Raw genomic sequence first — 12,736 nt, 5'->3', positions numbered from 1 at the left:
CCCGGCCACCTTGAGAGCCCTGGCCCTCCTGCCTCTCCCCTTTGCCTTCTCTTTCAAGAATCTGGCATGGTACCATTCATCAGCACCCCAATTTTGTCTTAGTCTTCCTTCTGGCTCCTTTTCCTTTGCCTGCACGGTGTCCTACCAGAGCAATCATGGCAAGCCATGGGTGCTTGAGGCAGGAAGGCCAAGTCAGGCATCCGTGGTTAATCCAGGTCCTTCCCCACTCCCACAGGCCTCTCCAGGGCCGCCTTTTCTCTCCTCTGTTCCCAGTGACCATGAGAATCGTCCCCACACCCTTCCTCCCAGTCACATTTCACCCTTGCAGTCACTTTTGCTCCTTGGTGTCACTGAAACCACTCCACACCAGGTCACCGAGGCCCTCACTCCTGCGGATGGTTCGCTGTCATCCTCGCTCCCTTGGCTGCTCGGCTCCTCCACCCCGCTGCCTGCCTGCTTCCCTGGGAGCCCTCAGCCTCTCTCTGGCTTCCCCCTCTCTCCTGTTCTTCCTCCCCAACCTCCTTCCCTGCCATCACTTCTTCTACTCCGTCCTGGGCCTGCTTGCCCTCCAGTGCTCTCCTCCAGCCTCTCCTCCATCCCACTGCTCCAGTCACCAGCCCCATACTGATGACCCCCAACCTTCACCCACCTCTCTAAGGCTGAGACACCCCCAACCCCAGCCAGTGTAGATCTGTCACTGCCATGCAGAGCCATGAACAAGAATACTTGGGTGGAATGAGCGTCTGACCAGGTTGTCATTTTAACTTCATAACACACCTTCCAGTCCCCTGGAGTGGTTCAACATGGGGGCCTAAGATCATCATCCCCATATGACAGGAGTAAGCTGAGGCTCAGGAAAGGAATCCACGGGCCCCACAGCCTCAGCAAGGTGTGGCTGGCTCCAAAGCTGGCACTTTTACCCACAGCACTAAGGGTGAGGCTCTTAGAGCCAGGAGCACATGCCCTTGGGGTATTTATCCAAGGCAGGTGGGCAACCTTTCTCCCCTTTCCCTGCCCACAATCACCAAAGCAGTGGTCCCTCTGGTCACTGTCCACATCCTTATCCTCAGTCCCTGCAGCTGGCCAGGAGACAGGGGTAGGGACTTCAAGTGTCCATGGGCAACTGGCAGCATGACAGGACAGTTCACACCACAGCATTTTACATTTACAGCTGAGTAAGTGTTTCATACATAGTAGTCGGTCCTTTCTAAGACTTGCCCAGTTTTACCTTTTAACCTCTCTGAAGTTGGGACACATCTTTCAACCAGCACTGTGGTTTAATGGCAATGTCTATGTGGCCCTCAAACCATGGTGTGTCTCACAGTCAAGGGTATTTTCAATATGGTAATGTATTTATGGTGTCTCATCACAGTCCCATAAAAAGATCTGAGGTGGATGTCAATACCCCCACTTACAGTTCAAGAAACTGGGGTTGAGAGAAGGTGTCACAGAAGACTTCCCCATCAGAAAGAGGCATAACTGGGACCTGAGCCCAGGTGTCCTAGCTTTCCAGCCACGGGACCTTCTGAGCATAGCACATCAGTGTAGACCATTCCAGCTACTGGTAGTCGATGGCCCAGCCTCCACCTGGGATGCTCAGAACTGGGTGGGCCGCCACTGTTGTTCTTCTGAAACTTGGGACTCAGGGGAAGTGGCAGGGGTGCAGATAGGCACTGCCAGGAGGGAGGGGCCCACCAGTGACAGCAGCCTGGGTCCTTCCCCCTCCAGTACTTCGTCTTCGACTTCCATGTCTCTCCTGATGTCATGTTTGACAAGATCATCAAGATCTCGGTGAGTGCAGAGCAGCCCTGGAAAGTAGGGCCACTAACTTAAGCTGTGCCTTCCTGCAACACTGGATGGTGTCCCCTCTGGCTGGGAAAATCATGAAAAGCCAGCCCCTTGCCCAGATACCCAGGTGTGCAAAGTGGTGCACAGGCTGGACTGTAGACATTTTTTAATCCAGTGCCTCTGCAGAGTGTGCACCCTGCTCACCCATGCATGGCAGCCAGCAGTAAACAAGTGAGCCGGAGAGGCTGATTCTCAGCCTCAGCGAGCCACTCTTGCCCTGCCAAGCCCCCTTCTGCCTCACCATGAAGCTTGAGTCCCCAGAAAGACCTAGGTGGTGCCAGTATCAGTGGCACCCTCTACGGAAGACCTCACCCATCCCCTGGCTGACTGGTGGCTGCTGGTTCTGCCCGGAAGGTGATTCACTCCAAGAACCTGCTGCGCAGTGGCACCCTGGTGGGTTCCTTCAAAATGGATGTGGGGACCGTGTACTCCCAGCCCGGTGAGTAACCCCACACAGCCTGGTTAGCCACAGTGCATGCAGCTCAGGAACCGGAAGCCCATGGCCCTCCCTACTGTGGCAGTTCCCAGGCTTAGCCCAGCGAGGGCCATAGACGCAGTCTGGTGACTGTTGGTACACAGCCATCTGGCATGTGGAGAAGCAATGTGCACAGTCTGGGTACAGACGTAGGAGCAGTGTGTACCCATCTGGCAGGAGATGCTCCCTACCAGGACAGCAACTCCCAGCAGAGAATGACTGCTCAGCTGTGTGTGGAAGGCAGACTGCTGCATCACCTGCTGTGTACCTTAAGGGTACAGTGAGCAAGGCTGCCCTCACAGCCTGGGCTGCCACTGCCTGACCAGAAAGAACCCCCTGCCCTACTTACAGGATCTCCATTGTCCCCCTTTTCAGTTGAGGGGCCTGAATCCAGAGATGCACAGGGGCAGGGGGCATCAGGTTGTGTGCCTCAGTGCCCCGTCAAGTCACACTGCAGTCCAAATGTGGTGAAGGCAGTCAATGCCACATATGATGCAACAACTTCTGAGGGACTCTAGGCTCTAAAATGCCCTTTGCAAGGGACTCAGGCCACATGAGGAGCAGCCATATGGGACTGTGGCTGATCTCCCGGTGTGTGGTACCCATGAGTCAATACCGGATGGAGTTGGAGAGCGCACCCGAGGCATGGCCCAGAGGGTTGTCACCATGTGGTCAACTCAGGGACACCTCATGTTCCTGAAGCGAACCAGTTATACAGAATGTAGTGATGACTCTATCTTTTTTTTTTTTTGGTACCGGGGATCGAACTCAGGACCTTGCACTTGGCCAGCAGGCTACTTGTGCCACTGAGCTATTTCCCTGGCCTAATGACTCTATTATAACAATACAAATTTTCACCCAAATTATCACATTTGACGTTCACAAAACAGGTAGGCAGCAGCACCCCTTCCCATTTTACAGAAGAGATAGATGAGACTCAGAGAAATGAAGAGACATGGAGTTGACTCTAAACAATTAGTACTTTCTTGAGGTTCTTCCTGGTAGACCCTCAGCTGGTGCACGTTATAACTGAGACTGAGGTCAGGGAATGTAAGTGTAATCCCCGAGACCATACACATAGAAACCACAAAATCCTACAGCATTTAAGCCTCATGAGACCTTGAAAACAGCTAGCCTGATCTCTATTAAGATAGAGTGGCCCAGGGTAATGAAGGAACTCGCTCAAAGTCTGGGCCTGGAACCTGGGTCTCCTGGCTCCCCTGCCAGTGCCTTCCCCACTGCCCTGCACCTATCATGGACCTCAGGGAAGGGCAGCACTGCTGATCGTCAAGTGCTGTCGGGCGCACAGAAGGCAGTCTGCTGTCGTATCTGCTCCCCCAGTGTCATGCACAGCCGTAGGCCACTGGTTCTGAAAATCCCTGGCATCCTTGAGCATGACCTCCTGCCAGGACCAAACAGTGCTCCTGGCACCATCTGCAGGCCTAGCTCTGGAAAAAGACACAATGCGGAGCTTAGAATGCACCTCTGGGCTTCTGGGTGGTTGAGTCCTTGTCAGGAAAGCACTCTCTTGTGAGGCAGCAGAAAGTACCAAGCGATGGACAAAAGTGCTGTCCCAGCAAGTCTAGCCCTCCCAACCCCATGTAGGCATCCTGATTCCCATTTCACACTAAGGAAGCTGAGGCTCACAAGGCTGATATAGCTGGTCTAAGGCTCGGTAGGAGCAAGGGGCAGAGCCCAAGCCTGTGTGGGCCCAAGCCCAGGCCCTCTGCTGGGGTAATGCACCCCCAGCTGGGCAGCTTCTGCTGAATCTGCCCCTGAGCCTGGTGCTCTCCCAGAGGGTGAAGTCTCACAGTCCCTCCTTTCAGGGGTGGCACAGGTATCCTCACTCTGACCCTCTGCGGTTTTATGTGGCCTTCTTGATGAGCCCTTGGTTCTTGAGCCGCCCAGGGAGGTATGAGGCAGGTGCTCCTGGGGACATAGGACTCCTGGGTGCTGTTGGGAAGTACTGGGTGGTGGCAGGACCTGTGGAACTGGAAGGACTTCGCAGGCGGGACAGGAAGCTGTTCAGTTACCACTGCTCTCTGATGAGGGAGATGAGGTTATAGGTCGCAGAGGCAGCCTGGGATGCTGGCAGCTTCCACACCTGGCAGGTGTCAGCAGCAGGCAGGAAGCTGGGTAGGAAGCACAGAGCTGGGGGCTTAGGTTGTTCTCCCATCTCCAGTCTGAGAGCACATGGTGGCGGGACTGGAAGTGGCTCTGAGGTCATCAGTCCTGTGTGTTCCCCACACAGGGATCCCCACAGCAGCATTGCTGACAGTCACCTAAGACCTCCCAGCAGTAGGACGCTCCCCAGCCCCTACTTTAGATATCTCCACTTGGTCTACGTCAGACCTAAACCTGTCACCCACACCCTTCACCCATGTTTACACATCGGCCTTTCAGGACAAAAAAAAAAATTCCTCTTCAAATAACTTTTAAGTTTGAAGACAGAGTTCCTGTCAGTCCTGAGTCTTATTCTTTCCTTGCAAAACTTTCAGTTCATCTGCACTTCTGCCCAGCCACCCATCCACATACCATCCACCCATCTGTCCGCATATCAATGGATCCTGCTCTCCGTGTATCCACCCACCATCTATGCATCCATCCATTTAGATAGCCAGGCAGTCCAGCACTGCCCTCTGTCCATCTCCCCACTCCCAAGCCATCTAGCTACCTGTCCATCTCTCCGTCCTACACATGTCCGTGCAGGCAAGGTCCTGAGTGCTCAGGGAATGCCTAGGACATCGCCCCTCGTCCTGAGCCCCACAGCGCAACACCCACAGAAAACTACAGAAAGAAGGTTCACAAGGCAAAACTTTTCCTCTGCTTCCCTCTTCCTGAGCACTAGGTGTAACGGTGATTCTCAGCCTATCCTTTCACCCACACTGTCATAAGGTCCTGGGGACACTGGGGTGGGACTATCGCTTTTTTGGAAGCCATCAGTTTAAACACAGAGACAAACAGCACACAGATGATCACAGAGAGATCAAAGGACGGTACGTGGGTCTCTGAGAGCACCAGAGAGGCCAGGTGCCAGTCTTCTGAGGAAGTCAGGGAAGGCTGCATGGAAGAGGAGACCTTTAGCCACAGTGAGTAAAAGTTTGCAGCTGAACAAGGAAGGGAGAGAAGGCAAGAGAATTCCCAGCTCACAGGGCAGCAGACACACAGCTTGGAGGTGGGTCAGTGGCAAACTCAGAGACAGTGTGTGCTTTGCCTGGGGAGCACCTGGCGGGGAGCCACACGAGGCAGGGAGGCCAGTAGCAGGAGCCCCACACCAGACCTTTGGGCTTCGCCCAGAGCCTGCAGCCTGAAAAGAGCGGCACCTCCAGTTTAGCAGGCCTAGGTGGCAGCTGTGTGGGGCCGGCTTCAGAGATGGCAGAAAGAGCTAGCATGTGGAGAAAGCAGCTAGGAAGCTGCCTGCCTCAAGGTCACGCAAGTATCTGGGTGCAGGACCTGGTTGGGCGTTGGCTGTGGGCCAGGGGCAGAGGCCTTGCCCTCCTCTGTCTTTGGCCCAGATACAGGCAGAGTTGTGGTCTCAGGTCTCAGGGACCTGACAATCTGGACTGCAGGGGCCAAGAAGGTGCTCAGCACATTCATGTGACAGTATCTTGGGTCCTGCTCCCCCTTCAGTGCTGAGGGCACTGGGGGGAAGAGGTCAACCGTGCCCACTACCCAGAAGCTGGGCACAGGGTCCACCAGCCCCTAGCTCTACAGACTCTCCCAGTATGAGCCCGGCCACCCTGCAGCCTGCCCTGGAGGGTGGGGACACTGGGTGCAGCTTCCCCCTCATGCCACAGAGCACCAGTTCCATCACAAGTGGGCCATCCTGTCCGACCCTGATGACATCTCTGCCGGGCTGAAGGGCTACGTGAAGTGTGATGTCGCCGTGGTGGGCAAGGGAGACAACATCAAGACGCCACACAAGGCCAATGAGACTGATGAAGATGACATTGAGGGGTGAGCCCCCCCCCATCTTACCCCAGCTCCTGGAGATGGGACCCTGCTCCACCTTCCCCCAGAGGGAGCTGCTGGTGCGGACTCAGCCTAGCACTCTGGCCATACATCTTCTTTATCCAGAGATGGGTGGTGGTAAAGGGTGGTGGCCAGCGTTGCTGGAGGATGATTAAAAATGACCGAGCTGTCTGTCAGGTGTGGTGGTGCATGCCCATGATCCCAGATGCTTGGGAGGCTGAGGCAGAAAGACCTCAAGTTCAAGGCCAGAGCAGTTTAATGAGACTCTATCTCAAAATTAAAAGGGCTGGGTCTGTAGCTCAGTGCTGGAGCACCTGTTTAGCATGTGTGAGGTCCTAGATTTCATCCCCACTACCACAAAACAAAACTTGGTTAAATATATGTATATATAAAGATTAGTATCACAATACACAAAGTATTGTGACCTATTTGAGCTTGTTTCCTTGGGAACTGGATACTATGATTACCACCACAACAGCGTGGAAACCGAAGCTCAGGGAGATGGATTTTCCCAGCTCCTTCAAGCGCATGGACACCATGAACTCCAGGGGCTTTAATTCGAGTCTGGGCCTTCTCTGGCCTCAGACAGTGCCAGGCAGGCCCAGGAGGAAGCAGCTGCACAGGTCCGGCTTGGGGCCCTGGACCTAGCCAAATGGCCCTCGCTGGATGTGCCCGCAGGAACTTGCTGCTCCCTGAGGGGGTGCCTGCTGAACGCCAGTGGGCCCGCTTCTACGTGAAAATTTACCGCGCGGAGGGGCTGCCCAGGATGAACACAAGCCTCATGGCCAATGTGAAGAAGGCTTTCATCGGCGAAAACAAGGATCTTGTGGACCCTTACGTGCAAGTCTTCTTTGCTGGCCAGAAGGTACATGGGTACAAGATGCAGGAGGCTGAGCTGGCAGAGACAGGGGTGGGGACCTGGGGCAAATAGGACACAAAATGGGAAACCTCTGGCTGGGGCTGGGAGGGTAAGACCAGGCTAGGAATCATCTCAGTCACCCACAGGGCTCGGAGAATCCTCCCTGCGGGCAGGGAGAGGAGGAGAGTTGTCAAGGAGAGGATGGGAAGCCGTGGAGAGAAGTATGCACATGCGCCCAGACCCTGACCCGCCCCTCCTCCTCCAGGGCAAGACTTCAGTGCAGAAAAGCAGCTATGAGCCCCTGTGGAATGAGCAAGTTGTTTTCACAGACCTGTTCCCTCCGCTCTGCAAACGCATGAAAGTGCAGATCCGGGATTCCGACAAGGTCAACGATGTGGCCATCGGCACCCACTTCATCGACCTGCGCAAGATTTCCAATGAAGGAGACAAAGGTCAGACACTGGATCCCCGGAGGCTGAGCAGGGATGGAGGGGAGGAGTCGCTGAGATCCTCTAAACACACCACCACTACCGTCATCCGAGACCTCAGCCTGACAGGGCCTTATCTGCAGCCTCTGCCTCCAATGCAGACTCGAGGTAGCTCTCACGCTCAGAGATGCTCAGAGCCGCATGGATTTGACAGTTAGAGTACCCTTTGGGCTTGTTTTCCTGCCTGAAAAATGAATATAAGAATCATTATCTAATACGTGCAGTGCTGATTCACGCCTAAGTACAGTGTATATGCCGTATGTATGTGATTACACTATTGACAGCAGTACCAAGTAAGGGCAGTAATGCCTATCTGTGCACCTAGGCACTGTACTGGCACAAGGACCAGAGTGAGATGAGATCCTGCTCTGTCCTCTGAATGCTTGCTGGGTACTGGGGAGACAGATGTGCTACCAAATGGCCAAAACATCAGGCAGAAGACCCAAAAGGCCATGTGCTGTCATAGCCCACAGATATGAAACATCTAGAATGGCAATTCCACAGAGATAAGGGGTAGATTAGTGCTTCTCAGGACAAACGGAGAGAGGCCTGGACTAGCTGCTCAGAGATGCAGGGTTTCTTTTAGGGGGCTGGAAGTGTTAGGGAATCAGACAATGGTTGCATAACATGGTAAGGGTATTTAAAACCACCAAAATGTGCTTTATTATTTATTTTTAATTTTTTGGTACTGCAGGCTAAACCCAGGGCCTCATGCTTGCTAGGCAAGGGCTTTACCTCTGAGCTAACTCCCCAATCAGTGTATTTTACTGTTTTTATTTTGGGATTTGGGGATAGTGGGTTGCTTTTCTTTGTTTTTTTTTTTTTAATTTACACTTTGAAGTGGTGAATTTTATGTTACATGAATTATAGCTCATTTTTTTTAATGTTACAAATATTTTTAGAAACAGACAATAGGGCAAGGAGTGTAGCTCGATGGTAGAGTACTTGCCTGGCGTGCACAAGGCCCTGGGTTCAATGGCCGGTGCTTCAAACAAACAAAAAACAGGAAGAACAAAAACCAAACGCATAAGGTTGAATTGGATCTACCTGAGGCAGAATTCATTAGATGAGGCTTAACAAATCCCGACTGTGAGAGACGTGAGGTGTGAATTAACCAGGCACTGGGGAGCTTCCTAAGGAAGGAACAATTCTAGGCAGACAGAAAGGAAGGCCCTTCAGAAAGGAGAAGGGATCACCTAAGCAGGGGAGATGCGTGGAGACAAACACCTGCAAAGACAGCAAAGGCTGCTGATCTGAGGCGTTCAGGAGGAGTCGGAACCTGTCAGAAGACTGACTGTTTGTGGCCCCTGCTCCGCGCCCCAAGAAGCAGAGAGCATGGCTTATATCTCCCATGCACAGCTCAGGCCCCCAAAGAGAATAAGCAGATCCAAGACAGTGCCCATAATGCGAGGGTGTGAGACCACCCTAGACCTGGTTGGTGCCCAGCAGGCACAGAGCTATCAGCTCAGCAGCCAGGAGGCAGAAGCCAGGAGGCCCACACCTGAATGAGCCCTGGATGTGACATGGTCCCTCCCTCTCCATTTTGCAGGCTTCCTGCCCACACTGGGCCCTGCCTGGGTGAACATGTATGGTTCCACACGCAACTACACGCTGCTAGATGAGCACCAGGACCTGAATGATGGCCTGGGGGAGGGCGTGTCCTTCCGCGCCCGCCTCATGCTGGGCCTGGCAGTGGAGATCTTGGACACCTCCAACCCCGAGCTCACCAGCTCCACAGAAGTGCAGGTGGAACAGGCCACGCCTGTCTCAGAGGTGAGGCCCTGGGGGCCGTGCTGTCCCCCACATGCCGCCATGGCAGCCCAAGTCCCAGACTTTGTTCACTGCTGCCCTGTCCACCTTGGAAGGCTGGACCCCAGCTTGAGGCCTCTCCTGGGGCGCAGAGGTCCTCATTTGGCCCCTCAGCAGGGTCTCTACGCTTGTCCTCTGCCTGCCTGTAGCCTTCCCAAGCCTGTGGCCACCCACTCCCAAGATGGTGCCTTGCTGGGACCCTCTTCCCGGCCATGGCTGTCCCTGTGGGTACAGAGCCAATCCCTCTTTCCAGGGACAATACAGGCTGAGGGCTGCAGGGTTTGGGCTGCCTACCCCTGAAGCTGGGTAGGAGACCCCCACTTTCAGCCTAAGGGGCTACCCATGAGACATTATACGGAGGCCTGACCCAGGTGTGCTGCCCCACTGAGGCTTAGGCATGGTTTGAACCACCTCTCCACAGAGCTGCACAGGGAGAATGGAAGAATTCTTTCTATTTGGAGCCTTCCTAGAGGCCTCAATGATTGACCGGAAGAATGGAGACAAACCAATCACCTTTGAGGTGACCATAGGTGAGCACTGGGCTCACAGGGGAGGGGAAGGAGGCCTTGGGCTGCCGCTGGTGGCTGTTCCACTTGCACCCCAGCCTGTGGGGAATGGACAGTGCTGACCTCTCCCCCCTGAGTGTCCTCAGGCACATGTGCAGCACCTTTGTGTCTGCGCAGAAGTGTGCTTATTCCCCGGGGAGACTGACCATCGCTCCACCTAGAGGGCTGAGCTCTGTTTGGGACATGAGAAAGAAAGGAGAGGCCTGAGGGGGCTGGAGAGGAGAGGGAGGGAACCCAGACTTCGCCCTGGGCTCGGTTTTATGCTCACAGACCTTACAGGGGTCGGGGGCATGGGAACCTTTCTCTGGCTGGTGTTCCGTCTTGTTCGAGCCCATTCCCTGGCTTTCCCTCTTCCCAAAGCAACACCTGGATGAGGCAGGTGGACCCGAGAGAAAAGCACTCCAGGCTCTCTGATGCCCCCTTCTTTGTCCAGGCAACTATGGGAATGAAGTTGATGGCCTGTCACGACCCCAGAGGCCTCGGCCCCGGAAGGAGCATGGGGATGAGGAGGAAGTAGACCTGATCCAGCACTCGAGTGATGATGAGGGTGATGATGGTGGGGATCTGGCCTCGGTGTCCTCCACCCCACCCATGCGTCCCCAGATCACCAACAGGTGGGCCCTGCCCCTGCTCTCACCATTCCATGGCCTGGCCCTCTCACCTCCCTAGTCCCTGACCTCAGTCTCCCTCTCCCCTGCCTCCACCAAGAAACTACTTCCATCTGCCCTACCTGGAATGCAAGCCCTGCATCTACATCAAGAGCTGGTGGCCAGACCAGCGCCGCCGCCTCTACAATGCCAACATCATGGACCACATCGCAGACAAGCTGGTCAGCAGGGTGGAAGCCTAGGGCCCCAGGGAAGAGGCGTGTCTGCCAGGCCATCTGTCCTGTCTGCTGTGGGGTGGGGGGTGGGAGGGCTGCAGGAACATGTTGTCCCAGGGCTCTCCTGTGGAGTCTGAAGATCCCAGCCCCTCAGGCCCCAGGGTGCCCTGGAGACCACTGGTCTGGCCTCTGCCCCTGGCCTGCACCAGGCCCTCTACAACCCTGACTCCTACTCAGCCCACTGTGGTCAACAACCAGAGGTAACTTCTTCCTCCAGGAATTCAAGACTCACAACTACCAAGTTCTCCAGGTTCTACAGCAGAACCTGGGGAACCCGTTGTTTCCTTGTGATAAATAAGAAGTAGCCCTGTGCAAGGTCTCAAGTCACTAGGTCCCTCTGGTTTGCAGGAGGAAGGCCTGAATGATGTGCAGGAGATGATCAAAACGGAGAAATCCTACCCTGAGCGCCGCCTGCGCGGGGTGCTGGAGGAGCTCAGCAGTGGCTGCCAGTGAGCGGCGGGTGACAGATGGGCAAGCAGGAGGTTGGGGGACTGGGGTCAAGGGGCCCCAGGCCAGGGATGAGTGAGGAACCAGGTGCCTACAGGCTGAGCCCTGGCCCCCTCACCCGCAGCCGCTTCCTGTCCCTCGCCGACAAGGACCAGGGCCACTCCTCTCGCACCAAGCTGGACCGGGAGCGCCTCAAATCATGCATGAGAGAGCTGGTGAGGATGCAGCTGGACCCTGGGGTTCCAGGAAGGGTCTGGTGGTGAAAAGAGGGCCTCTTCCCTTGAGAACACAGCCCTGCCACTGGGGCCAAGGGGTCCCTAGCAGCTGAGCTCCCCTCACACACCCTCCCCACAGGAGAGCATGGGGCAGCAGGCCAAGAGCCTGCGCGCTCAGGTAAAGCGGCACACGGTGCGCGACAAGCTGAGGCTGTGCCAGAACTTCCTGCAGAAGCTGCGCTTCCTGGCAGATGAGGTGTGTGCATGCTAGAACAGGGCTGTGTAGAGAGGGCCGCCCCGACCCCCTGGGAGGCCCCACTGCTCTAATGGACAAGGCTAAACAAGTTGGTGGGCGAGGAAAGAGGACTGGGCTGGGGTCCCCCATCCCTGAGGCCCCCCACCTCTCCTGCTCCAGGCCAGGTCCCAAGGGGCCCTGCAAGCTCAGGGTGTCTCTGATCCCCACGCCCTTACCACAGCCCCAGCACAGCATCCCTGACGTCTTCATCTGGATGATGAGCAACAACAAGCGCATCGCCTACGCCCGCGTGCCCTCCAAAGACCTGCTCTTCTCCATCGTGGAAGAGGAGCTGGGCAAGGACTGCGCCAAGGTCAAGACGCTCTTCCTCAAGGTGCCACAGGGGCTGCGCTGGGGTGGTGATGAGCCTGCATCCCTGCTGGGACTCCCCAGGGTCTGGCAGGCCTGTGCTGATGGGGTGGAGCCCTCATCCAGCGGGTGTTCAGAGAAGGGCTGAGAGAGGGAATTGGAAGGGGAGAGGGAAGGCGCTGGGCAGCCCCACCCTGTGCACCCCTCTCTGCCCCCGCCCCAGCCCAGCCCAGGGCCGTGGTTGGGAAGGGGCAGGCAAGGCCCTGACCAGCCCTGCCCACCAGCCCCGTCCCTGATCCACCCCGGGGGAGGGGGGGCTGGCAGCTGTCAGGCCCTTGGTGACCCAGAACCTGCCCCCAGCTGCCAGGGAAGCGGGGCTTCGGTTCAGCAGGTTGGACTGTACAGGCCAAGCTGGAGCTCTACCTGTGGCTGGGCCTCAGCAAGCAGCGGAAGGATTTTCTGTGTGGCCTGCCCTGTGGCTTCGAAGAGGTCAAGGCGGCCCAGAACCTGGGCTTGCACTCCTTCCCACCCATCAGCCTGGTCTATACCAGTGAGTGAGATCTTTCTGGC

General features: G+C 55.8%; 1 protein-coding gene across 8 annotated transcripts in view; it reads left to right on the top strand.

Annotated features, from left to right (window-relative positions):
- Otof (otoferlin) overlaps positions 1-12,736 on the top strand; it is an 89,117-nt gene that overhangs the window by 60,722 nt on the left and 15,659 nt on the right. For all 8 annotated transcript variants that reach the window (XM_005400431.2, XM_013522673.1, XM_005400433.2 and 5 more), the window contains 14 exons: positions 1,729-1,791; positions 2,203-2,287; positions 6,121-6,280; positions 6,974-7,160; positions 7,420-7,606; positions 9,192-9,415; positions 9,873-9,981; positions 10,451-10,631; positions 10,726-10,846; positions 11,249-11,349; positions 11,472-11,562; positions 11,702-11,818; positions 12,039-12,191; positions 12,527-12,716. In XM_005400431.2, the coding sequence (XP_005400488.1) occupies positions 1,729-1,791; positions 2,203-2,287; positions 6,121-6,280; positions 6,974-7,160; positions 7,420-7,606; positions 9,192-9,415; positions 9,873-9,981; positions 10,451-10,631; positions 10,726-10,846; positions 11,249-11,349; positions 11,472-11,562; positions 11,702-11,818; positions 12,039-12,191; positions 12,527-12,716 (1,969 nt within the window). The remainder of the gene's footprint in view (positions 1-1,728; positions 1,792-2,202; positions 2,288-6,120; positions 6,281-6,973; positions 7,161-7,419; positions 7,607-9,191; positions 9,416-9,872; positions 9,982-10,450; positions 10,632-10,725; positions 10,847-11,248; positions 11,350-11,471; positions 11,563-11,701; positions 11,819-12,038; positions 12,192-12,526; positions 12,717-12,736) is intronic.

The sequence above is a fragment of the Chinchilla lanigera genome, unplaced genomic scaffold (genome assembly GCF_000276665.1).
Source record: "Chinchilla lanigera isolate Chin_1 unplaced genomic scaffold, ChiLan1.0 scaffold00068, whole genome shotgun sequence".
NCBI classification, from domain to species: domain Eukaryota; kingdom Metazoa; phylum Chordata; class Mammalia; order Rodentia; family Chinchillidae; genus Chinchilla; species Chinchilla lanigera.
Note: the sequence above shows the minus strand (reverse complement) of the source record. Positions and strands in the feature narration are given on the sequence as shown.